The 26,563-nt window shown below is 42.8% G+C and overlaps 1 protein-coding gene across 1 annotated transcript in view; it reads right to left on the reverse strand.

Moving 5' to 3' along the window:
- Positions 1 to 26,563, reverse strand: part of LOC124613375 (solute carrier family 15 member 1-like) — a 212,821-nt gene that overhangs the window by 97,543 nt on the left and 88,715 nt on the right. The window contains exons 2-3 of the mRNA XM_047142076.1: positions 12,153 to 12,209; positions 3,009 to 3,043 (exon numbers count right to left, since the gene is read on the reverse strand). Of these exons, the coding sequence (XP_046998032.1) occupies positions 3,009 to 3,043; positions 12,153 to 12,209 (92 nt within the window). The remainder of the gene's footprint in view (positions 1 to 3,008; positions 3,044 to 12,152; positions 12,210 to 26,563) is intronic.

Below are 26,563 nucleotides of genomic sequence, written 5' to 3' on the forward strand. Positions count from 1 at the left end.
CTTGCGTGAATAAAACGGCAAAGGGACCTTCTAAGAGCTCCCAGTTCAGAAACACCCTCGTTGTCATCCATCCGCCTTTGCTGCGCAATTTAAAAAAAAATGTACCCAAAGAGAGACAACCTGTGGCGAAGTCATAGTCCCTTGCAGACAGGCAACCCCTTCGACACCCCTCCAATACCGGTGGTCTGCTAGCAGGAAGAAGAGCAGCAGCTTAGCCCACCTATCAGCGTCTAGGACTCTGGTCACGGGTGCTGTCTGTACAGGTATATTTTTAAAGTTCTCAACAGAGAAGGGCAGGTGACACCGAGGGTGTCGCCAAACTGGTTGGTCTGAGAGGGACCCTATTTTGTTTCGTTCACGCATGTGTCAATGTCACCCCCTTCCCGCATGGTCACACCATAAACACTCTTTTCTCCATCGGATCACGTTCACATTTCATCGAATGGTTTTGTACAGTCCCTAGAGCTTGTGTCCTGTACATCAGAGCAAAAATTGCGGTCGCACTTACGCTCCAAAGGTGTGCGATCACGTTCAGTTTGGTTGCTGGCCCACGGTGTCCTTAGAGTAGTGTCGAATTTTCTGGGGGTGTCAGCAGTGTCAAAGGTTGTAAAGAACGTCGTCCTATTGATTGTTAAACTGCGAACAGTTGTTTCCAACAGCGAAATGTGTGAGAATCAACACCCCAAGGAAAGGGGCTGCTGAGGTTTCATGATGCCCTATATGCCATCCCCTACGGCCTTCTCGTTTAGATTCTGAGCGGCAGTGTGTCTGAAACGTTTCCCTCGGTGACCCATAAGAAAACTGCGTAATTTCAGAGCTGGACGTCACAGTTCTGGCCACCATCGCAGAAGCGTCAAATGAAGGGTTAAATGTGGATAAATGGTGGTGTAAAGTCCTTCCCAACGTGTGACACATCCACGGTAGCGATAGGTAGAATTTTGATGTAATTTTGTGCCAATGTGACATCATTAACCTACATTACAGCTAATTTTAACTTCCGAGCTATGGCCTTTTTTTCGCGTGTGTCGTCGCCTGGCTCTTTGACGCGCCGCCGAGCCCGTGGGTGACGTCGCAGGGCGCCACGCTTTCGAACCATCACAGAGAAAAGTTATACGCACCTTAGAGTCAAATATCGAATTTTTGTGTAGCGATGGAATACAATTACGGCGTTTCAAAAAAAGTTATCCTTTAACTGTATTGTGCGGTGTAGTAGTATCGAATGAAAGCTTGAGCGTAAGGTTGGCGTTGTTGTGGCAACATCCCTCCATGCAGACTTCACAACCCGTGGAAAAGCAGGCAAGCTAGCTGCCTGTGAAATCCTGCTGCAGGGGCTGGAATACTGCTCAAACAGGTCGGTCCAAAAACTCCAGTCCGCCGCAGTGGTGAGATAAATTTCCTTATGCTATGCTGCCTCGGTCTGCTACGTGACCAAAGACAGGGCCCTGTCCGAACAAAGTTGGGCAGAGCCACACTTAGAAATTGCTGTATTGCTAAATTAGATATATTTAAAGTAACACTGAAATTATGTATAACCGATCTATCTCCGGCCGAACAGATCTTAAAGGCTCTACGGTACCGACTGACCACCGTATCATCCTCAGCTGAATGCGGACACTTGCGTGCTCTTCAAACCTACCAGTAACAAATCTAGCACCCCGCCTCTGAAATGCTTCAATGTCTTCCTTCAATCGCACATAGTGCGTATCCCGAAAACTCAAGCAATACTCAAAAATTGCCCGCACTAGCGTCCTGTATCCGGTCTCCTTTACGGATGAACCACACTTCCCCAAAAATTCTCCCAATAAACCGAACACCCTACCACAATCCTCACATTATCGTTCTATTTCATTCTATTTCACACCGCTCTGCATCGTTGTATTGTATGTTAACCAGGGACCTAGAAACTACGGAAAGGCTCCGTCCCCGCCGCAGCCGCAGTGGTCCACAACCCCACGACGACTAGCACAGTCCACTTCACCCCTCCGCCGCCCCACACCGAACCCAGGGTTATTGTACGGTTCGGCCCCGGGTGCACCCCCCCCCCCCCCCCCCCCCTCGCAGGGAACGTCGCACACCAGACGAGTGTAACCCCTGTGTTTGCGTGGTAGAGTAATGATGGTGTGCGCGGCGTACGTGGAGAACTTGTTTGCGCAGCAATCGCCGACATAGTGTAACTGAGGCGGAATAAGGGGAACCAGCCCGCATTCGCCGAGGCAGATGGAAAACCGCCTAAAAACCATCCTCAGACTGGCCGGTTCACCGGACCTCGACATAAATCCGCCGGGCGAATTCGTGACGGGGACCGGCGCTCCTTCCCATCCGGAAGCTCTGCATCGTTACTCCCTGATATTTAAATGGCGCGTTTGTGTCAAGCAGGACACTATTAAGAGCTTTTGCTAAGGTACGATGGTGGTACAAGTCGTTTGTTTCGCGTATAGATCTCTGCACGGGTGAACGAATCTCTACTAATCTTTGTCTGTCGTTATTTGCTCGTTCTGGTGTGAACCGAAAGTTCACCACATTTGCCTCCTTAGCATTTTCGAATTTCGCTGTTAAACGATGGTGGTCTTTTCCGTACTTAATCCACTTATTAGGCATATAGTTCTTCGGGCCATGATTTGCAGTCTGTTTCAACTTTGCCCACAATTCCTTACTGAAACTAAGTGAGGTCAGTTCATTGTATAAGTAAGATCTTAACAACTGCTTATATGCTCTTCCTAGCAGAAACACACTCCTGGTCTTCTTGACTGATTTATTGACTGTCAGTACCATAGTCGCTCTGATGACATCATGATCACTAATCGCCATCTCTATACCGCCTCCTCCAAATGAGGACGAGTGGCTATCTTAAAGTGCACGAAATATTTTCTGGGCGAATTCTGTTTTGCCTGCCCTCTATTTCGTTGATGCCCATAATGATTCCATACTACTTCAGAATCTAGCAAAAATGAAAAGTATTAATAATGTCTAATGGATTAATTTTGTATACTGATGATAGAGATTCTCACTTTCTTTGGCACCACTTCTTCCAAGACAGCGTCATCTGAAAATAAGAGACATAAAGTTAAGACAGGGTATCAACTGAAATTAGTCAGGAATCTTACAGTGTAATGTGAGAAAGCACGTTCTCCTGATCCCAATAATAATAAAAATGTAAAACAATAAGACATAAATATTATGTGGAAAATATGACAGGGCGATAGTTATTTTGACAGACATAAACATCGATTTAGAAAGCTTCATCGAGATTCTTTTAAAGAGACTGTTTTGTTTACCTATCCTAACAGTACTGATTGTTTATGTTTTAACTCTCTTGAATACTACCTTTTTTCGTCGCCACGTTATTTCTCTTCTGAAATGAAACTTAAAAAAGGAAATTATGAAGTACATTAGCTGTGTGCCTAAACTGAGCCATTTGAACTATGGTACACTGCCTACAGATCACTAAGACCGAATTCGGGAAGAGCGAGGGTTCAGTCCCATCTGGCCATCCACATTTGTTTTCCATGGAGTACCTGAAATCGACTGAGATGAATCTGATAATGGTTTCAATGAAAGAAAATCCGATGTGCTTTCCACCATTCCACGATCCAAACTTTGTCGGTGGAACGTAAAACACTAGCCTTCCCTCCCTTCATTCAATTCCTACTGGCAGAAAATCACTGTAGGTTGTATTATCCACATAAATGTAAGGAGAAGCTCTATCTTGTATACCACACAAGCAACAATTAGTCCACGTATTCTTCACATTTATTCTCCATTCTTATTCTGTACGAGGACTTGCAGCCACTATTTTATTTAATTATTGTGCTCTAAACATGGTTATCTGTTACGATGAACGTATCTGACAAGTCAAAAACTGCCTGGCCGACAGGAATTCGAGCTTGGACCCCGCCATTCACGGGCAGCGTTTGTAGCTGGTAGTGTACTGTACAGACTTGGATCTGGGTCCCAATTCCAATCCGGCTCACATTAATGTCACGTTGCGCCATAATCGCCGATACTCCGAATTCTGGACGTCAAACAGGGTCTAAAACAAAACTGACTACATTACGATTAATTTGTGGCCCGAAATGCACTTTACCTGGAATAAAACTAAATTTTTGCATGCCATCGTTGATATGTGTTGTTTAAAATTAAATTTGTCCCTCCGATATCCAGTCTTTATAAAAAAATTTACACTGATTTAATGTAAAGAAGAATGCAGACCCTCAGGTCACCACCTTGTCGGTATGTCAGTGTCTTCGTAAAGCAGAAATGGACTTCTACCGCAAGAGAATTTTCAGACTTACAGAACGGTGAAAAAATGTGTCCACAGAAACGGAGGTTATATTGAAAAGTGACGTAAAAGTCTGTAAATTAGGATACGTCCATATTTTGTCCAAAAAGTGAAAATTATTTTCTACGACAATGAGTTGCTCTTATATTTTGGTATGGCCCTTATAAAAAGTGCAGTATTATTGTCAGCAGTACCCTCGTCTTATGCCGCACTCAAAGACCGCGGCTCACGTGACTGTCCCTTTTAGAAAACTGGAACTAGTTTCTCTTTCTAACATCGTGCCACCTTAATCCACCGTTCTCTCGATTCGTATGTTTGCGTCTTGTGTTTCTGAAACTAAAAATGTGGAATGAATCTGAAATATGCTCAAATAGAAATAAGAAAACGCCTAAAAACAGCATCCAGGTTGCCTAGCGAACCAGATCAGAAGCTGTTCCTCCAAATCGCGGATGCGACGCTGTTCGAGCTCCCCTGCCGCTAATCCATATAACGGTTCTCATTGATTACAATGATGTATTGGCTGCAGTCTACTCCAGGGGGTTGGTCCCTGGGGTCACTTGTGCTAAAGGTGCTATGTTCCACGTATTAATAAAGAAGTACAAACATTAATTCAGAGTACGTCGTTTATTAGTAAACACAGTTAGCAACAATCACATTTAACAAGATGCACAGTAACAAACTTCAACCGTGCTGTTTTACTTTTGTTGTTGCCAACCTAATTTTGGCAGACAATCGCAAAAATACACGCTTTTTAGGTTACACGACCTACTCAAATGATATCTCATCTTGAACTGACGTTGGCCGCTCTCTGAAATATATTTATAGACCTGCCTCTCCCCACCATTTAAGGGAACACGAGATCACGAAATAAATTAAAAATAAGTACTTCGTAGCAGAAATAAGCTGCCTGATGGTAAGCACTATTTTAATGCATAATACTTCTATCACAAAAGAGATTGTTGTTAGCACATTAAATCAGTCGGAATGCATACAAATGTGATAGCAACAATATTTGAGCATTTATTCCTTCCGAAAATCGTTCTGTCATCTTAGCGAAATAAAATAAATGTAATTTTTACAAAATTTAAAACGACTGTAAAGTGTCGCAATGACTGGGTGTTGTGTGATGTCCTTAGGTTAGTTAGGTTTAAGTAGTTCTAAGCTCTAAGGGACTGATGACCATAGATGTTAAGTCCCATAGTGCTCAGAGCCCAAAGCGTCGCATCTTAAAGTATTTGTTGTGTTGATTCCAAAACTGGTCTGAAATTTCACATGACACTCATATTTCCAAAGCTACGTACAATTAATATTGAGAATAATATTTTGTTAATATTAATTCAGCTGATGTTTTTGGGATCCAGTTGTAGGTGTAAAACATTATCTTTTGTTCTCTATCATTAGTTGAATGATGCATGTATTTGAAAGTATCCGTTAATTTGTACTTTCGTATTGCATAGCAGATTCCTTTGCTATATGTGATACAATTTAATAATTAACCAAAAGAATAAGTCCCCATAGAAGCTTTTATCCTATCATGATCTTTAATTGTTATAGATCATCAATTTAGGGTAGCAAAAGATGGGGTAATGGATTTATCTGGTAACAACATTCGAATTATGGGTTTCTTGTATGGACCTTACAATTTCAAAAGGTCTGTTTGGTATCTGCGGAATCAACAAATAGGCAGCAATAATGTGTTGATGTTAGAAACATGTCTTGTGTATAACAAAATTAAAACTTAAGTATTATCAAGTTAGGTGAGTATCAAAGAGTCTGTTTCAAGGTGTTTCGATCGACTTTACTTCCAAAACTAACAATCGATTACTGAAATTATATCTCACATTGCACTCTGAACTCACAACACGAAACATACGACTGCCAACTCAGTTGCCAAAAGTAATTTGAACCATTCAGCGAGTTACAGAATATAGTTACAAAATAGATCTAAAAGATTCTCTGTAATATTTGAAAATAAATAGATGAGGTAAAAGGATATATTTTTCCGTAGCAAAATATGTGCTAGACCCTTTAACATCTGCCACTGGTACTTGAAAGACATGTACGTAGCAATCCTGTAGGCCTGTTCATGCCTCTCTACGCTATCCATTGTAATGTGACTTGTCTATATCGTGAACAGTAAGGGCACTGTATAACACACTCTTGGGGTACTCGTAAGTTACTTCACAAACTACCTTAAAGTGTGTGTGGAGTGGGCGCGGAAGTTAATTTACTCTTCTGGAAAATTACGCACTCTGAATGTTACCAGTAAAGCTCTCCATAATACCCAGCATCAGCACCAACACCAGACTTGCAGTGTCTGCTTTAGGAAGTTACTGAACATCTTCGCAACGCTCTCGCGGTCAAATGCACAATGGATCTTCTCCATTTCCTCTACTATGTTAACCTATTAAGGGTTATCAGGAAAAACAAAACAGCCGTTTTACGGATCGGAGCGTGGAATGTCAGCTCCCTTAATCGCGCAGGTAGGTTAGAAAATTTAAAAAGGGAAATGGATAGGTTAAAGTTACATATAGTGCGAATTAGTGAACTTCCGTGGCAGGAGGAAGAAGACTTCTGGTCAGGTGAATACAGGGTTATAAATGCAAAATCAAATATGAGCAAAGCAGGAGTAGGTTTAATAATGAATAAAAAAATAGAAGCGCGATTAAGCTACTACGAACAGCATAATGAACGCATAATTGTAGCCAAGACAGACACGAAGCCCATGCCTACCAAAGCAGTACAAGATTATATGCCAACTAGCTCCGCAAATGACGAAGAAATTGAAGAAATTTATGATGAGATAAAAGATATTACTCAGATAGTTAAGAGAGACGAAAATTTAATAGTCATGGGGGACTGGAATTCGATAGTAGCAAAAGGAAGAGAAGGAAACGTGGTAGGTGAATGTGGAATTGGAGGGAAGGAAAGAAAGAGGAAGCCGCCTGGTAGAATTTTGCACGGAGCATAACTTAATCATAACTAACACTTGGTTCAAGAATCATGAAAGAAAGTTGTATGCGTGGAAGAAGCCTGGAAACAGATAGATTATATAACGGTAAGACAGAGATTTAGGAACCAGATTTTAAATTGTAAGACGTTTCCAGGGGCAGATATGGACTCTGACCACAATCTATTGGTTATGAACTGTAGATTACAACTAAGGAAATTGCAAAAAAGGTGGGAATTTAAGGAGATTGGACCTGGATAAACTGAAAGAACCAGAGATTGTAGAGAGTTTCAGAGAGAGCATTAGGGAACGATTGACAAGAACGGGGGAAAGAAATGGAATTTAACTGATAAAAGGAGAAAATACAAAAATGCAGTAAATGAAGCAGGCAAAAAGGAATACAAACGTCTCAAAAATGAGATCGACAGGAAGTGCAAAATGGCTAAGCAGGGATGGCTAGAGGACAAATGTAAGGATGTAGAGGCTTATCTCACTAGGGGTAAGATAGATACTGCCTACAGGAATATTAAAGAGACCTTTGGAGATAAGAGAACCACATGTATGAACATCAAGAGCTCAGATGGAAACCCAGTTCTAAGCAAAGAAGGGAAAGCAGAAAGGTAGAAGGAGTATATATAGGGTTTATACAAGGGCAATGTACTTGAGGGAAATATTATGGAAATGGAAGAGGATGTAGATGAAGATGAAATTGGAAATATGATACTGCGTGGAGAGTTTGACAGAGCACTTAAAGAGCTAAGTCGAAACAAACTCCGGGAGTAGACAACATTCCATTCGAACTACTGATAGCCTCGGGAGATCCAGTCCTGGTGAAACTCTACCATCTGATGAGCCAGATGTATGAAACAGGCGAAATACCCTCAGAATTCAAGGAGAATACAATAATTCCAATCCCAAAGAAAGCAGGTGTGGACAAGTGTGAAAATTACAGCACTGCCAGTTTAATTAGTCACGGCTGCAAAATGCTAACACGAATTCTTTATAGAAGAATGTAAAAACGTAGAAGCCGACCTCGGGGAAGATCAGTTTGGATTCCGTAGAAATGTTGGAACACGTATGGCAATAGTGACCCTACGACTTATCTTATAAGGTAGATTAAGGAAAGGCAAACCCAAGTTTCTAGCATTTGTAGACTTAGAGAAGGTTTTTGAAAATGTTGACTGGAATACTATCTTTCATATTCTGAAAGTGGCAGAGGTTATATACAGGGAGCGAAAGGCTATTTACTATTTGTATAGAAACCAGATGGCAGTTATAAGAGTCGAGGGGCACGAAAGGGAAGCAGTGGTTGGGAAGGGAGGGGGATAGGGTTGTAGCCAATCCCCGATGTTATTTAATCCGTATAATGAGCAAGCAGTAAAGGAAAAAAAAAGAAAAACTTGGCGTAGGAATTAAAATCCATGCGGAAGAAATTAAAACTTTGAGGTTTGCCGATGGCATTGTAATTCTGTCAGAGACAATAAAGGACTTGGGAGAGCAGCAAAAGCAAAACGAAGATAATTGAATGTAGTCCAATTAAATCAGGTGATGCTAAGGGAATCAGATTAGGAAATGAGACACTTAAAGTGGTAAATGAGTTTTGCTAATTGGGTAGCAAAATAACTGATGATTGTCAAAGAAGAGAGGACATAAAATGTAGACTGGCAATGGCAAGAACACGTTTCTGAAGAAGAGAAATATGTTAACATCGAATATACACTCCTGAAAATGGAAAAAAGAACACATTGACACCGGTGTGTCAGACCCACCATACTTGCTCCGGACACTGCGAGAGGGCTGTACAAGCAATGATCACACGCACGGCACAGCGGACACACCAGGAACCGCGGTGTTGGCCGTCGAATGGCGCTAGCTGCGCAGCATTTGTGCACCGCCGCCGTCAGTGTCAGCCAGTTTGCCGTGGCATACGGAGCTCCATCGCAGTCTTTAACACTGGTAGCATGCCGCGACAGCGTGGACGTGAACCGTATGTGCAGTTGACGGACTTTGAGCGAGGGCGTATAGTGGGCATGCGGGAGGCCGGGTGGACGTACCGCCGAATTGCTCAACACGTGGGGCGTGAGGTCTCCACAGTACATCGATGTTGTCGCCAGTGGTCGGCGGAAGATGCACGTGCCCGTCGACCTGGGACCGGACCGCAGCGACGCACGGATGCACGCCAAGACCGTAGGATCCTACGCAGTGCCGTAGGGGACCGCACCGCCACTTCAGAGCAAATTAGAGACACTATTGCTCCTGGGGTATCGGCGAGGACCATTCGCAACCGTCTCCATGAAGCTGGGCTACGGTTCCGCACACCGTTAGGCCGTCTTCCGCTCACGCCACAACATCGTGCAGCCCGCCTCCAGTGGTGTCGCAACAGGCGTGAATGGAGGGACGAATGGAGACGTGTCGTCTTCAGCGATGAGAGTCGCTTCTGCCTTGGTGCCAATGATGGTCGTATGCGTGTTTGGCGCCGTGCAGGTGAGTGCCACAATCAGGACTGCATACGACCGAGGCACACAGGGCCAACACCCGGCATCATGGTGTGGGGAGCGATCTCCTACACTGGCCGTACACCACTGGTGATCGTCGAGGGGACACTGAATAGTGCACGGTACATCCAAACCGTCATCGAACCCATTGTTCTACCATTCCTAGACCGGCAAGGGAACTTGCTGTTCCAACAGGACAATGCACGTCCGCATGTATCCCGTGCCACCCAACGTGCTCTAGAAGGTGTAAGTCAACTACCCTGGCCAGCAAGATCTCCGGATCTGTCCCCCATTGAGCATGTTTGGGACTGGATGAAGCGTCGTCTCACGCGGTCTGCACGTCCAGCACGAACGCTGGTCTAACTGAGGCGCCAGGTGGAAATGGCATGGCAAGCCGTTCCACAGGACTACATCCAGCATCTCTACGATCGTCTCCATGGGAGAATAGCAGCCTGCATTGCTGCGAAAGGTGGATATACACTGTACTCGTGCCGACATTGTGCATGCTCTGTTGCCTGTGTCTATGTGCCTGTGGTTCTGTCAGTGTGATCATGTGATGTATCTGACCCCAGGAATGTGTCAATAAAGTTTCCCCTTCCTGGGACAATGAATTCACGGTGTTCTTATTTCAGTTTCCAGGAGTGTAGATTTAAGTGTCAGGTAGTCTTTTCTAAAAGTATTTGTATGGAGTGTAGCCATGTATGGACGTGAAACAAGGACGATAAATATTTTAGACAAGAAGAGAATAGAAGCTTTTGAAATGTGGTGCTACAGAAGAATGCTGAACATTAGATGGGTAGATCACGTAACTAATGAGGAGGTACTGAACAGAATTGGGGAAAAGACGAATTTGTGGCACAACTTGACTAAAAGAAGGGATCGGTTGGTAGAACACGTTCTGAGGCATCAAGGGATCACCAATTTAGTATTGGAGGGCAGCATGGATGATAAAAATTGTAGAGGGAGGCCAAGAGATGAACACACTGAGCAGATTCATAAGTGTGTAGGTTGCCGTAGGCACTTGAAGTTTGCGCATGGAGAGCTGCATCAGACCAGTTTCTGGACTGAAAAGCACAACAAAAACAACATCAAGGTTACGTGACTGATAACCACTTCATAAAAACCAATCGAGCGATAGATTTGCAAGCTGATTCTCTCCTAGTGAATTACATTTCGTAACGACTCTTCCACTAATCTCTTTTCTGGGATATATGTCCCCTACAATTGGCTCTGTGTGGCGCTACATCTTAGGTCGCTCTGAACTCAGTCTTATAGATTTTTTACGGCTGGTGCTGTTTCTCATGATTTCTCCGGCTTGCTCGTGCTTGCAATCGAATAATCGAGCAGTAAGTGCCTTTCCATCTATTTACATGCAATACGTTACTGTTTTATGTTGAGGATCGCTGGCTCTGGCTTGCGAATTTCCTGAAAAGAATTCATTGTCTGCTAACAGTCTCACGCAGTTCATTATGCTATTCTTCATAATACGACTCGTGTATATCGTGAACAGTAAGGGCACTATAACAAATCCTTGTGGTACTCCCAAAGTTACTTCTGTATTTATGTTCAGCAATGTGTTGCGTTATCACTGCTAGGAAGTCCCGAACTCACTCACATTGCTAGGTCAGTATTCCAGCCAAATATAAATGAGAACTTCATCCACTACTAACAAGTAATCCACCTACTTACAGACGATATGCGTTATAGTGATCTCAGCTAAGGAAATGGGCGATAAGAAGAAGCAACCTATACTATGAATTCAAACAGTGGTAGCTGCAGGGCGATAGAGCAAAGAATCGTGAGATGTTTTCCACGAAAAACGAAACAGAAGTGTTGTTTGTTACTTCTTTCAGTATCTGATAGCTTAGATATTTCGTTGTTGGAAAATGGATACTTGTAGCCGGAGCACAGCAGGTAAACTGTTCATCGGGAACTACGGGCTGTGAAAGAAGTATAGATTGAGAACATTTCTTTTAAAAACTAGAGCTTTCTCTCTGTTAGTTAAAGTCTCTGTGTTCCATAAAAAGTAAGAAAACCAACTTCATATTGACATTCAAAAACAGGAAAAATTGTTGCTTACTTTTCTGGAAACATAAATTCTGCGCCACATACGTGAGAAGTTGTTGTTATCAAAAACTTCGTGGCAGGTCAAAACTGTATTCCAGACCGAAACTCGAACTCGGGACCTTTGCCTTTCGCGGGCAAGAGCTTTACACACTGAGCTACCCAAGCACGACGCACGACCCGTCTTCACCGCTTCACTTCCGCCAATATCTCATCTATTTTATTATTAGTTAGGTACAACTGAAAGCCAGATTACCCAACAAAAAACAAAAATTGCCAAACGCACGTTATCCAGAATAACAGATTCATCTTTCGTATTCTTAAACAAATATGTAGGAAGCAACACATGAGTATGAAATCTTACCTTTGTCATTATCGATGATGTCTTCTGGCTCCCTAATGGTCGCTACGGCGTTGCTACCTGCAGAAAAGAAAAATGGGAAGGAATTAAAATTTGAGCCGTTATTTTTACCATGAAAAGAACAAGTACTTTTGGTTGATTTCCTGTTTTATACGATTTCGACCTACACATTCATTTTAAGATAACTGATATAGCTGAAACGTTTCCTAATGAAGCCATGAAAATGAGAAGCTAACTGATGTGCTGATTCAAAGTTTTCTTCTTATACTTCAAACACCATCATATATCTTTGGTTTACTTGGAAAATATTTGGGGTGAAACTAGATTCTCCTTCCAAACATATCCCGAAATATGTAGCTTCAGTTTATCTACGTGGTGGTGCACCTCGCATCAACATGACTTTAAATTTCCTTTTCAGATTAAATGATTTTTGGGGAACAACTGATTGTTTTGTGCTTTCTCGTCACTGTGTCACACTTTAAAAAATGGTCCGTTCTTCTGATAGACATCTGTGCTGCTACTAGCACCGACCATTAACAGCAATTAATTGACATATGCTGACTCCCCCCCACCCTCCCGCTGATAAGATTCCTTGTGACGTAAGAAAAGCTTTCTGGTTCCATTTAAATGGCTTGAAAGACGAGTCCAAACTTGGACGCTTGTGGTCGCCCTTTAGTTATTACATTACTCATGAACGTCCCTGAAGGCGACGAACCCACCATTCAACTATATACAATAGCCTTGCAAACAATCGTAGAATGGTCTCCGACAGTGCTAGTTACTGACCTCTTCAGCCGTGTTGCTTATGGCATCTTCTGTCGATTTATCTCTACGCAAACCGAACTGTCACTCGCTCATGTCATCTGACGTTCAGTGACAATGGACTCTGTTACAACGAAATTTATCTAAGATTTTGCGCATCCCATGTATGAGGCAAGTAGGGCGATAAGATTTGAAGTGCATTGGACCAATATCTATTCCTTTTCTAAGTAGTGCTTCATGTGTCTATTTTGAAATTATACAATTTGGTCACGATTTAAGTTATTTTATAACCACGATTTAAATTACTTCCATTGGTATTATGTCTGGCCCGGGAGCCCTACCATTTCGTAGATAATATTTCACATTACTTGACTCCTCTATAGAGAAAGGATACAGTCGTGCTACATTTTCATACAACATACTCTTTTTATCATTTCCATGCAGTCGTACAGGGTGGGGCAAATAAAAGTGTCCCCAACGAGTGGATACGATTGAACGTAAATGTATGCATAGAACTACACACCGTGACGTCACACCACGTTTACGCCGCCACGTGATCCACGCCGGTTCAGAGGGTAGTGCGGGCTTTGTCAGAGTGTGGGAAGCGGGCCAAAGGGGACGATGGTACTCACAGTGGAGCAGTGGGTGCTCGTTGTGGAAAGGTACGTGACGACAGAGTTGTGGGAACGGTGTGGTCAGTTGTTTGCTGAGAAGTTTAATGTTGTCAAACAAAGTACTTGCAAAGACTGCCGGGTAACTCTTAGTCCAAAAATGGCGTTAGACAATATCTGTTTTGAACAAGTCAAAAAAAAAGAAGACATTCCGAAACACAACAGAAAATTTGTTGCAGTTCACCAGAAAATGTTTCAGAGTCCTATCGAGTCAACCCGATCCATGTAGCATGAGGCCGGCATATCAAGTCGATCATGCAGACGACTTCTTCACCTGGATCTGCACGTGCATCACTACCGAGTGTTAAATGTTCATGAGCCGGCCGATGTGGCCGAGCGGTTCTAGGCGCTTCAGTCTGGAACCGCGCGGCCGCTACGGTCGCAGGTTCGAATCCTGCCTCGGGCATGGATGTGCGTGATGTCCTTAGGTTAGTTAGGTTTAAGTAGTTCTAAGTTCTAGGGAACTAATGACCTCAGATGTTAAGTCCCATAGTGCTCAGAGCCATTTTATTGTTCATGCATTAAAACCAGCAGATGCTCCTCATCTCCTACAGTTTTGTGAGTGGCTGTTCACTGACATGGCAATGAATGGCTTGGACATGGATCTGTTCTTTATTTCTGATGAAGCCTGGTTCACCTGAGTGGTTGTTCAGCTCACAGAATGACAGGTTCTGGGCAGCGGAGAATCAGCATAACTTTCACGAAATACCGATGCATGATGAAAAGGCTGGGATTTGGTACGCAGTGTCTGCACGCCGCATTAAGGTTCCATTTTCTTTCATCAATCGCTGACTGCGGCGCGTAGCGTTGACAACGTTCCGAAACCGTTTATGGCGGTATACAGATACCCACAGTTACTTCCAACAGGATGGAACAACTGCTCACATAACCTCCCGAATCTCGGAGCACATTTATGCAATCTTCACTCCTGACAGAGTTGTCAGCAAAGGTCAGTCTGGTCGCGGCCCTAGCTGGCCACCCAGGTCACATGATCTGTCAGTGCGCCACTACTTTGCATGTGGAGCCCTCAAGACTAAGGTGTATCGCAACAGCCCTCATAGTCTTCAAGAACTGCAGCAGAACATTTCGGATGAGACTGCAGCAATTCCAGCAGTCCAGCTTCGATCCGACTTCAGCAGCTTGCTGACGAAGGCCCAAAAGTGCCAAGAGCTGAATGGTGGTCACTTCCAACGTCTGCTATAGTCAGGTTAGTACTGTATTTCCTTTCCTCTGCTGTGTTTCTTTGTACCCAGTAATTATTTTCTCCTGGCCATTTTATTTGCCCCACCCTGTATAAACACTCTCTTAACAATCTTCATGATAGTGGTCATCTAGTAGAATCTAGTAGTAAATTTTGACTGTGTCTTTCCAGGTTCGTGTGGTTTTGGTTCAAATGGGTCTGAGCACTATGGGACTTAACATCTGATGTCATCAGTCCCCTAGACTTAGAACTACTTAAACCTAGCTATCGTAAGGACATCACACACATCTATGCCCGAGGCAGGATTCAAACCTGCGACCGTAGCAGCAGCGTGGTTCCGAACTGAAGCGCGTAGAACCGCTCGGCCACAGCGGCCGGCATGTGGTTCTGAATTCATGTCTCTCTCTATAGAGAACCTTTGGTAACCTTATTTTTTTCTTCTACAGCTGTCTGTTGTATTTGCTGTGGAACTAATAATAAATGTTCGTTTACAAGGAGTTTCCAGCTTGCTCGTTGTATTCTCGACAGTTCATGATGTATCGTTGCTTTAAAGCTCTATGAAATCCTAGCGTTTAATGGTGGTGAGTTAATTAAATAAAGTCTGATTATAGCAGCCGAAGAAATGAGTCCTGAGAAAATGGATTTATTTAATTCTGTCAACCTTCCCCGAGAAGAGTTGCTCTAAGATTTGAGGATATTGGCAACGACATCGGTAACTAATTAATTAACAAGGCAAATGGTTGGCTCTTGATGAGTCAACAGAAGTCCTGCGTGCTTCTCAGTTGCTGCTATTTATTCGAGGAGTATATGCCGACTTTGAAGTAACTGAAAAATTAGCTTGTATGAATAGTCTGCGTGGAAGAACTACAGGCGAAAATATTTTCAAAGAAGTTGAGAAAATATTAACGACGTACAACCGGCAATCGAATAAGCTATGTCACAAATGACGGTGGTAAAAATATCTGTGAAACGGATAAAGGCTTAGTTGGAGATATTTACAAAGTTTGCGAAACAAATTGTTTCGAAGACTATGGTTATTCATTGCATTATTCATCAACAAGCACTATGTGGCAAATGTGTAAATCTGTCATGGGTTAACAACCGTTTGTCTCAATGGTGAACTTTCGTTCTCGTGGACTGAACCACTTCAGTTCTGTGATTTTCTACCTGAAGTGGAAGATGTATTTCCTGACGTGTTCTACCATGCACCAGTTCGACGACTTAGAAGTGGTACACTTCGTTAAGATTTTTTTGAACTCAGGGCAGAGATTGATGTTCTTCTACATGAGAAAAACCGCCCTTGACCGCTATTATTGAATACAGAATGGCTTTGAAAATTAGCTATTACTGCCCACGTCATAGGATTTGTTAATAGCTTCCGTTTGAAATCACACGGCAAAACAGTGGTAATAAGTGAAACCTATAGTGCGATAAAGTCGTTTCGGCGAAAACACTTTGACCGAGTACAAATCATGTCAAAGTGCTTCGTGCATTTTCCAAGCTGTCAAGAATTGCAAGAAGTGAGATCCCCATTCTCTCACAAATTTGCAAGTGATATATTTTCCAAGTTCAAACAACAGTTCCAGCAATTTTTCCGAGTCTTGATGCAAGTGCAGAAGACATTTCTATATTCGCAACTCCATCTAACTGTACCACTTAGAAACTTCCACCTAACCCTCAGTTGGAAGTAATCTCCGCAGCGACAACATGTTAAAAGGCAAATTTCAAGAGAAGACTCTAACAGGAGTCTATAAGTGTATTCCACGTGATGAATGTGATGAAGTAAGTTCATACGGTTGTTGTCTGAACTCTTTATTTTGTAGTACCTATTTGCGTGAAAAAGAATTTCGAAGATGAAATATGTAAAATCTTATTGTAGGTCAGCATTAACAGATGAACATTAGCAATAAATTTTGGTGAAAGGGGCACTAACTTTTATTCCGAGTCTGGTGAAATGTTCGCTAAAAAAAACATTTCATTAATTGCATTAATAAAATTGTGTTTCAAAGAACAGTTCTGTGTACTGGATGTTTTTAACGTATTGTGTTGTTATCAATGTATTTGTGAAAGCTTGTTATTCCTGTTTTTAATAGACCCATCTCGAGCATGGCCCACAGAGCACAAAATATGTAATTTTGGCTCTTTACCCCCTGTTCTACAGGAATGCTCCGCTGGTAGACCATCTGGCTCTGCAGACAGCCGGTCTCACGTCATGGAGTTCTGCCGACAACGGCGTAGCGTGGGATCCGATAGCCCTCCTCTTAAGTGGCACAGCGATATTGATAATATTTAGAACAGAGTCCACTACAGCATGGACGTTATCGTCTTTATTACAATCACCTGGTGATAGAGATGACGCGCGGAGGGGGGACGGTATACTGCAACAGAAGGTCCCAGTTTGCTCTGTTCTTGTTTGAACACTAGCGATCGGGACCTGAGTTATTTGAACACTAACAGTCGCAAACTCTCCTATTCTGTATTCAGAAAAGATGTATTACACTATTCAACACAAAAATATTATGAAAAGTAAATGGGCTAAACTAAATAACCTTCTGCCACTTAATTCGAAAATGACGTTAAAATTCGAATATTAGGTCCATTTTCGAACTGCGATTATTACCCGTAATTCTGCCTACTTCATTAAATATCTCACCTCACGTATAAGCAGTTGGCTGCAGTGCCTCAGTATGTCATAGTTCTCACAGCTTAGTATCGTCATGTGGTCAGGTAGATGTATTTCTCGCTAATAAAGCGGTCGTGATTTGAGGCTTCTCGAAGTGCTTTTATAAAAAATGCAATATACTTTCAGCTCCCAATCATCTAGTAACAGGCACTACAGCAATGTCTGGTAAATGTGTTAATAACGCAAATACATTCTGCAGCAATTATGGTGATTCAACGTTTTCCTCAAGGGTACCATATATGTCTGATACAAAAAAGACTGTATGGTAAGGGGTCAGAGCAAAAAGGGCACCAGAAAACCGTTTGTTGAAGAGAGAGTCTACATTCCTAGAGTGAAAAATATTGTGCACGAACCACTGATAAAGACATGCAAAGTTCTACTTCCTGCACTAAATACAAAATCTAAGACTGTGAACAATTGTCTAAAGGATTTTATGTACATCACTCTCCATCCAGTTATGTTCCCCGGGCCTATGTTAGTTTCGAAAAAGCACGTTTATAGAATCAGCGACAAAGGACAAGAGGAAAATTGCACGGCTAGCCGTTAAGAATGTTTCGAATGGTCGTCTCGGAAACGTCAAAGCACAAAATTTCTGTGAACCTTTGGATGGCCAGCTACAATGTGATAAAAATGCACATTTTACACTCACGGCTGAATTTCTTCCTGCCAAACTGTGGTGATATATGTAATCAACATGGTGAGCTCTTACACCAGAATATTTCACTGATGGAGTGTAGGACTAAATGAACAGGATTATAGTGCTTCGGCGTTAAGAGGTCATTGCTCGATGGCAGAAAAGGATGCTCTAGCTATGCAATGCTAGGGGAGGACCAAAAGGTAATCGGTATTTTTTCACCCTTTTTCCATAGACGCATACAATAAATATCATTATCTCGGAAATCAAAGTTAAGCAATAAATTTAAGCATTTACCGTTTCTGAGTCCCAAAAACACAAATTATATGCTCACCATATTAAACTATTTAAAATGTGTAGATCCCATTTACTGCTGAGTTGAAATTATAATTAAATCAGCCTCGGCTACAAGGGTGGCCTTCAGTTTCTTTATTGCAATGTCGATTTCGGAACAACCGGCTCCAGCTACAGATGCACCTTGTATTTACACGTCTAGTCGATGCAAGGCATAATTTCCTCGCCATCGTAGCTCGTTGAATCACCGATCAACAATACGTACAACCAACTTGTGTCTTGAACACCACACAAAATTTGCACTTCAGCCGTTGGCAGCAATATAACTTACCCATAATTTCATCACACGAATGCATTCTCACCTTCCATCACGATGGATTAAATACCTCAATGTTGACTTGACCACCTGCTTAACTGCAGAAAGTTGGAGGCTGATGTAGAAGATTTAGTACATAAATCTGTTGCAACCGTTGCATTCTACAGTCATACCTTTCATTGGCTGCGGGGTGAGAATGAAGGAGCATATAAAGGATACCGACTACTAGCAAGGGCATCCACAACTATTTATCGTGAAACCTCAAAACTATTTCGTCATACGCAGCGAAACTAATATGAGTTGCCGCCTCAGCAAGCTAACATCTTGTTTCCATTGCTGTCTTTGACTCATTTCGTGTGTTGCTGCAGTGCAGCGATGTTGGTTACATTATATTTGTTACTGTGTAACGTTATTCTACTTTTGTTGGCTTTTGCGTGCATACATACCAAATTGCTGCATGAGCTTCGTTAGTGTTGGTTCACATGCGACATGCCTTTGCACAGTACACAGGAGAATTACGCTGATAAAGTCGATCAATAAAGCGTGTCGAGTGCGATCATGAAATAGCTTGTACATGTTCCCTCTACACTATCTTCTCCCCTCCGTACTACCCGCCCCACTTCTGTTCTATAGCCACCCCTCTACGTCTCTCTCTCTCTCTCTCTCTCTCTCTCTCTCTCTCTGGAACGCACAAGTTCTCATGCCGCTCCACAACTATATCCCTTTCCCTACGGTACAAAGCTTTATCAATAATGATCCAGTTGGAAGTATAATAATTGAAACACAATAGAGGGAATGCTATTATCAGAAGTTGACGAACGACGCCTAAACAATCACAAATATGCTCTTCGGTAGGGAGACGTGAGTGCAAGCGAAGACAGGGAACCAATGCTAATCTTCCAGGCGGAGTGTGAAATGGAGTCGCGTCCAGTTTCGTTGTGAGTTCTCGATGACTCTTTGAGCCTCTCCTACGTCACAGAATTGATACGAAATTCTACCGGATAACTATTGTGGTTCGCTTCACAATAGTATTGTATTGTACGCTTGCATGGACAAAGTACTTCGAACTAAAAGGTAACTTATTAACCATTTAATCCCTATACTTAACGTTACATGAACCTATCTGAATTTTTTCGTCTCTGCCCCACAGACTTAATAATCAACTGTAATGTAATACAGGGTAGACTACTCCTCTACAACTGAAGATTTATATTGGTAAATACATTATCATTTCGTCAACATCAGCACAGAAAAGGCAGTAAATGCTATACACTAGAACGCTCAACAATGTTCTCAGTTCCAACGTAAACAATTTAGGCATTGCATTATTCATGTTATTACGTTGGGCCGGTATTACACTATCAAATTTCTTTGTCAAAGATTTGATCAAAGATGTGATCCAATATTCCGTCCAATATATTTGACAAAGATCTTTGACGTAGCGCTGGAAGGGGTATTACACTGTCATCAAATTTTTCGTCAAAGTTCAAGATGGCTGACAACAACTTGTTATTTAACCGCAGCAGTTCTACGTACTCCAATTGCATTGTGTGCACATGCGGAAAAGAAGTGGGGGGAAAAAATGGAGCCATACATACGAGGTTGACAGTCTTAAAAGTCCTGGGATTACAACTTGATAATAAATTCAGTTGGGAGGAGCACACCACAGAACTTCAGAAAGGCCTTAACAAATCTGTATTTGCAATTCGATTGTTAGCAGACATAGGCAACATAAAAATGAAAAAGCTTGCATACTTTCATTCCATAATGTCATATGGGATAATATTTTGGGGGTAAATCTTGAAGTCAAACAAAAGTTTTCAAGGTCCAAAAGCGTGTAATACGTATTATTTGTGGAGTAAATTCACGGACCTCCTGCAGAAACCTCTTCAAAGAATTGGGTATACTAACTACTGCCTCTCAGTATATTTACTTCTTAATGAAATTTGTCGTAAATAATATATCTCTTTTTCCAACAAACAACTCAGTTCATACATACAATACCAGGAACAAAAATGATCTGCACAAGGACTTAAAAGCACTTACTTTAGTTAAAAAAGGGGTCCACTACTCAGGAACACTCATCTTCAATAATTTGCCAGCAAACATAAAAAATTTAGTTAGAAATAAAGATCAGTTTAAAAGGAGCCTGAAAGACTTACTACTGGCCAACTCCTTCTACTCCATTGGCGAAATTTTTAATAGAAACAAATGATGTATTGTATTTATTCATACTATTAGTATTGTTATTTCAGCTTAAAAAAATTGACATGTTCCACATCCACGAGGATCTCCTCAGCACGGATCTATGGAACGAAAAACTTATCTAATCTGGGTGAAGCCGTGGGTTTTACGACGACACGATAAAAGCATTCAACAAAACTTGTTACGTGAGCTTACAGTGGAAGACGTGAAGTCGTACATCAATTACTTAAGAATGGATGAGCATACATTTCTGTGCTCAATGAAGTGTATCCTCATATCACAAAGCACAATATTCACTTAAGAACTGCTACATCTTCAGAAGACAGGCTCACTATAACACTCCGATTCCTTGCTACAGGAGAGGGTTATGTTAGGTTGGGTTAGGTTAGGTCAGGTTAGGTCTCCAATCTTCTTAGTCTATTTTTGTATTCAGCGTGCCTCACGTTGTAAAGCGCCTCATCAGCTTCAGACATCTCTATTAATTTTGTAGTTGTCGGCACACACCAATTGTATTTACCGGCAATAGTTATAAAAACACTACAGACGACAGAACGCTACAGCGATGCTAGCGCTCCATGTGGTAACATGTCACATTGCAGTGAACAGAAGACAAGCGGTTTCTTTGATCAAATATACAGCGAGGCCCTAGATTTGATCAAATATTGGACGACATTTGACAAAGTCCCTATTACACTATCAAATATCTTTGACAAAGAAATTGGACAAAGAAATTTGATAGTGTAATACCGGCCTTGGTTGCAAAGTACGCCCGTGCTGTCAATAAAAATGAAGCTGCGAAGCTGTATTGAGAAAAAGTTTCGTGATACATAACAGGTAAAGGCTGAGAACGTGGAAAGTGTAAGTACACGGTAATTACGTTATATCCAACTGCTTAGCAGCTTATGATTAACATTATAAATAGCGTTGTTATGCTGGTGCAAGTTGAACAGAGTGAAAGCGGCAAAAAAGATTTCTGAAAAGAATGACACTTCTCTAGCATTCACTTCCTTTACATACATGTAGCTTTAAGCTTAAACGTCGATTTAAGCTTAAACATAGATTTAAAGAACTATTGATGACAGTTATGACAGTCACAGGTGCAGCCACGTTAGTTTTTATCCGCTTCAAACACTTTACATCTTATCTAGCTAAATTGGTGTAACAAACCTGAAAATCTTTATATCCGCTATGCATCACTCTTCATAAAGGACGACAATAAAAGACTACGAGGGGCAGCCAATAATTAATGCAATACTTTTTTTTCTCGGCCAGTTTAGGTTGGAAAAATGCGTAGTTTTTTGTAGGACATCGTGGAATTTTCCCGCTTCAGCCCCTATAGTTTCATGGCGTTCCGATAAGTTGTGGCGCTATATGTGGCCTTCAATATGGCGTCTGTAACGGAGGAGCGTTCCAAGCAGATAGCTGTCGCTGAGTTTTTTTTTTAGCGGAAAATGGGGCATCACGGATATTCCTGCGCGCTTGCAGAATGTCTACGGAGACCTGGCAATGAACAAAAGCACAGCGAGTTAATGGACGAAGCGTCTGTCAACATCGCAATGAGGTCGCGCGAACTTGTCCGAACCCCCGCGTGCCGGCCGGCCGCGCACAGCTGTGACTCCTTCAGTGTTGGAACGTGCGGACACTCTCATTCGACATGGTTGGCGGATCACAATCAAACACCTTTCTACAGAACTGGATGTCTGTGTTGGTAGTGCTGTCACATTTGCTCAATAGTAGGAGTACTCAGAGGTGTGCGGCCGGTGGAGTCCCCGCTGACTGAAAGAAGACTATGAAGACCAATGAAGGACCATCTGTGCAGAATTCCTTGAGCCTTACACGGCTGATCGTGACAATTTTTGTCGAGCATCGTCGCGGGCATTGAAACATAGATTCATCACTTCGAACCGGAAACAAAACGGCCATCTACGGAGTGGCGCCACACCACCTCTCCTCCGAAGAAAAAGGTCAAAACCAGTAAAGCCACGGCGACGGTCTTCTGGGACTCCGATGAAGTTATTCTGTTTGAGTCCTTCCTTGTGGTGCAGCAATCAACTCGATCAACTCGTGAGTGTATTGAGCTACCCTCAGGTAACTGAAGATACAACTTCAGCGTGTTCGTCTCTACAAAAATGCAAAGGAACTTCTAGAATGAGATTTTCACTCTGCAGCGGAGTGTGCGCTCATATGATAGTTCCTGACAGGTTAAAACTGAGTGCCAGATCGAGACTCGAACTCGGGACCTTTGCCTTTAGCGGGCAAGTGCTCTACAATCTTTTTCTGCCTTTTTTTTTGTCGTTTTTGATCGTTGTGTTTGGTCGTTGCGCACGTCACATGACATCCAGTCAAGTTCGTATGTTGATCCTCCCACTCAGTTTTGTTATTGCAGAGGCCAGTCAGCTCTCTGATCGAACACGCTGAGCTACCGTGCCAGCACCATCTGAGGCACCCAAACACGACTCACGCCCCGTCCTCACAGCTTTACTTCTGCCAGTACCTCGTCTCCTACCTTCCAAACTTTACAGAAGCACTCCTGCGAATCTTGCAGAACTAGCAGTCCTGAAGAAAGGATATTGCGGAGAAATGGCTTAGCTACAGCCTGGGGGATGTTTCCAGAATGAGATTTTCACTCTGCAGCGGAGTGTGCGCTGATATGAAACTTCCTGGCAGATTAAAACTATGTGCCGGACCGAGACTCGAACTCGGGACCTTTGCCTTTGCCTTTGGAAGGTAGGAGACGAGGTACTGGCAGAAGTGAAGCTGTGAGGACGGGGCGTGAGTCGTGCCTGGGTAGCTCAGATGGTAGAGCACTTGCCCGCGAAAAGCAAAGGTCCCGAGTTCGAGTCTCGGTCCGGCACACAGTTTTAATCAGCAAGGAAGTTTCAAGTTTCAAAGGAACTTCTCTTTCTCCTTGACAACGCAAGCCCTCACATAAATCTGTGCAGCCGAGAGGAGCTCACAGAAATTAATTGGGTTGTTCTTCCTCTTCCACCCTACAGCCCCTGGATATCGCACATTCCACTTCCATCTGTTCGGCGCAACGAGGGATGCACTCCGCGGGAAGCAGTTATTGATGCAGTAAGACGTTGGCTCCGACGTCGACCAGCAGAGTGATATCAGGCGGGCATACAGGCCCGCTCAGTAACGTGGCATAAGGCCGTCGTATTGGATGGAAATCATGTTGAAAAATAGGCTTCTGTAGTCAAAAGATGGGGAATAATTTGATGCACTGGAATCCTGAATAAAAACAACCTGCTTTCAGAAAAAAAAACTGTTGCATTATCGAATGCCCCCCGTATATCGTTAACTCAAACGTATTTAGTACCCATAAAAGGAGTGGCACCTTGAAGGTGAGCCAGACTGATCAAATTCTTTTATGGAAAGTTAAATACACACTAAGAGCATAAGGAGGCCAATTGTAGCTGTACAGTCATGAGCAGACAGAGACAACTCCCAACTTGTTACAACCACTCCTATCCAGAGTAGACCCTCCTTGTTGCATAATGCTACGGAATGTACTTCTGGCCTCAGTACCACGCCTCCCCGCCCCCGCCCTCCCCAAATTCCCTGTCTCATAGGCTAATAGTGCGTGGGCCGAACGACTGGCGGTGAGGCTCCGTGTAAGTTCTAATTTCTCCGAGATTCGAATGGGGGACTGTTTTACCTCCGAAATATTTTACCCAAGAGGACGCCATCAACACTGAACCACACAGTAAAGCTGCACGCCCATGGAAAAAATTACGGCTGTGGTTTCCCCTTGCTTTCAGCGGTTCGCAGTACCAGCAAAGCAAGGCCGCTTTGGTTAATGTTACAAGGCCAGATCAGTCAATCATCCAGATTGTTGCCCCTGCAACAACTGAAAAGGCTGCTGCCTCTCGTCAGGAATCACACATTTGTCTGGCCTCTCAACAGATACCACTCCGTTGTGGTTGCACCTGCGGTACGGCTATTTGGTCGCTTTAGGCACGCAAACCCCTCCGGCAACGGCAAGGTCCTTGGTTCGTAGGGGGGGGGGGGGGGGGAGGGGGATGTTTTCAATATACACTGGAAAACATTCATATAAAAATTTTCTACAGATATTTATATAAATGAAAAACAAAAATAAAAGTAATAATCTGGACTCGAACACGTAGCGTTAAATTAAAAAGCCGCGACGCTAACTGTTGTGCCATAATTTCGTGTCATGATATCGCGCGGTAAAAGGCACGTAGCGTATCTAGAAAATAGCTCGAAAACTTTGACCGTCGTTTTTTCAGAAACGGTCAAGTATCTACGGGTAAGGTGAGACATGAGTTCCCTTATTTTGACCCGTCTTCTACTGAGCAAAGTTTCTGGGAAATAAGGTTACGGCACTTGCCGTGTTCTCGTCAGTCAAGTGGCTCCTCAGCAGCCTCTCGAGGCTGAGTGCATCCCGCTCAAGCCCTCCCACCAAGTACCCTGGCCGTACTGGGATCCTTTCCTGGGTTTCTTGCGTGGCATTCAGCTGCGCGAAGCATTCAGCTAAGGAGGCAGCCGATGACAGTGATACACGAATGTGAAACTGAGGAGTAAATGCGGCTGTCGAATGGAATGAACAGTCTGATGATACACACTGCACATTGAGAGTAAACCGAAGAAAGATGAAAGTAGTAAGGAATAGCAGAAATGAGATTAGTGAGAAACGTTACTTCAGAATCGAGGATGAGTTTGTAGGCGAAGTGAAGGAATTCTGCTTCCTCGGAATCAAACTAAGGCGTGACGGGCGAAGCAAGGAGGATTTAAGAAGCACACTATTACAGGTAAAGAGAGCATTCCTCGCTAAAAGAAGCCCGCTAGTATTAAACATTGACCTTAATTTGAGTGAGAATATGCGTAGATAGCATAGCGTTCTATGGGAGTAAATCATGGACTATGAGAAAACTGGCAAAAAAAACGAATCGAAGTGTTTCAGAAATGGTGACACAGAAGGATGCTGAAAGTTAAGTGGTTTAATAAGGTAATAAACGAAAAGGAATAGGTAAGGAAAATATCACACGGAAGGCACTAACAAGAAGAATGGACAGGATGATGGGGCATGTGTCAAGTATCAGGGAATAATTTCTATGGTACTGTAGTGAGCTATAAGGGCTCAGAACTATAGTGAACACACTCTGGAATACATTGAACAAATAATTCGAGACTCTGAGTGTAAGTACTACACTGAGAGTTAGTTAGTTACGTGTTCCATTGATCAATAGCACGGAAAAACCGTTATGATGTGGAATGTGAGATGGAGAGGTTGGCGCAGGACAGGAAGTCATGGATTGCCACACCAATCCTGTCAGAAGACTTACGACTCCAAAGAAAAAAAAGTCCATGAGTGGATTTCAGTACGTTATGCAACACTGTTTTTTAAAAAATAAAAGCAAGCTGGTTTTATTCAGGATTGGAACGCGACTCCATTAAAGAGGCCATGTTGAAGGCTACGTATAGCGCTGCCACCTGTCGGAACTTCATGAAACTACAGGGACTGAAGCGGGAATATTCCACGATGTCCCACAACAAAACCCACATTTTTTTCGAACGAAATTGGCCGAGAAAAAAAAAGTGTTGTATTACTTATTGAGCGGCTCTTGTACAATCGTTCGGTAATCTATCTCTTCTTCTATTTGTGCTAAATACATTTATTTGTG

This window comes from Schistocerca americana, chromosome 4 (genome assembly GCF_021461395.2).
Source record: "Schistocerca americana isolate TAMUIC-IGC-003095 chromosome 4, iqSchAmer2.1, whole genome shotgun sequence".
Taxonomy (NCBI): Eukaryota; Metazoa; Arthropoda; class Insecta; order Orthoptera; family Acrididae; genus Schistocerca; species Schistocerca americana.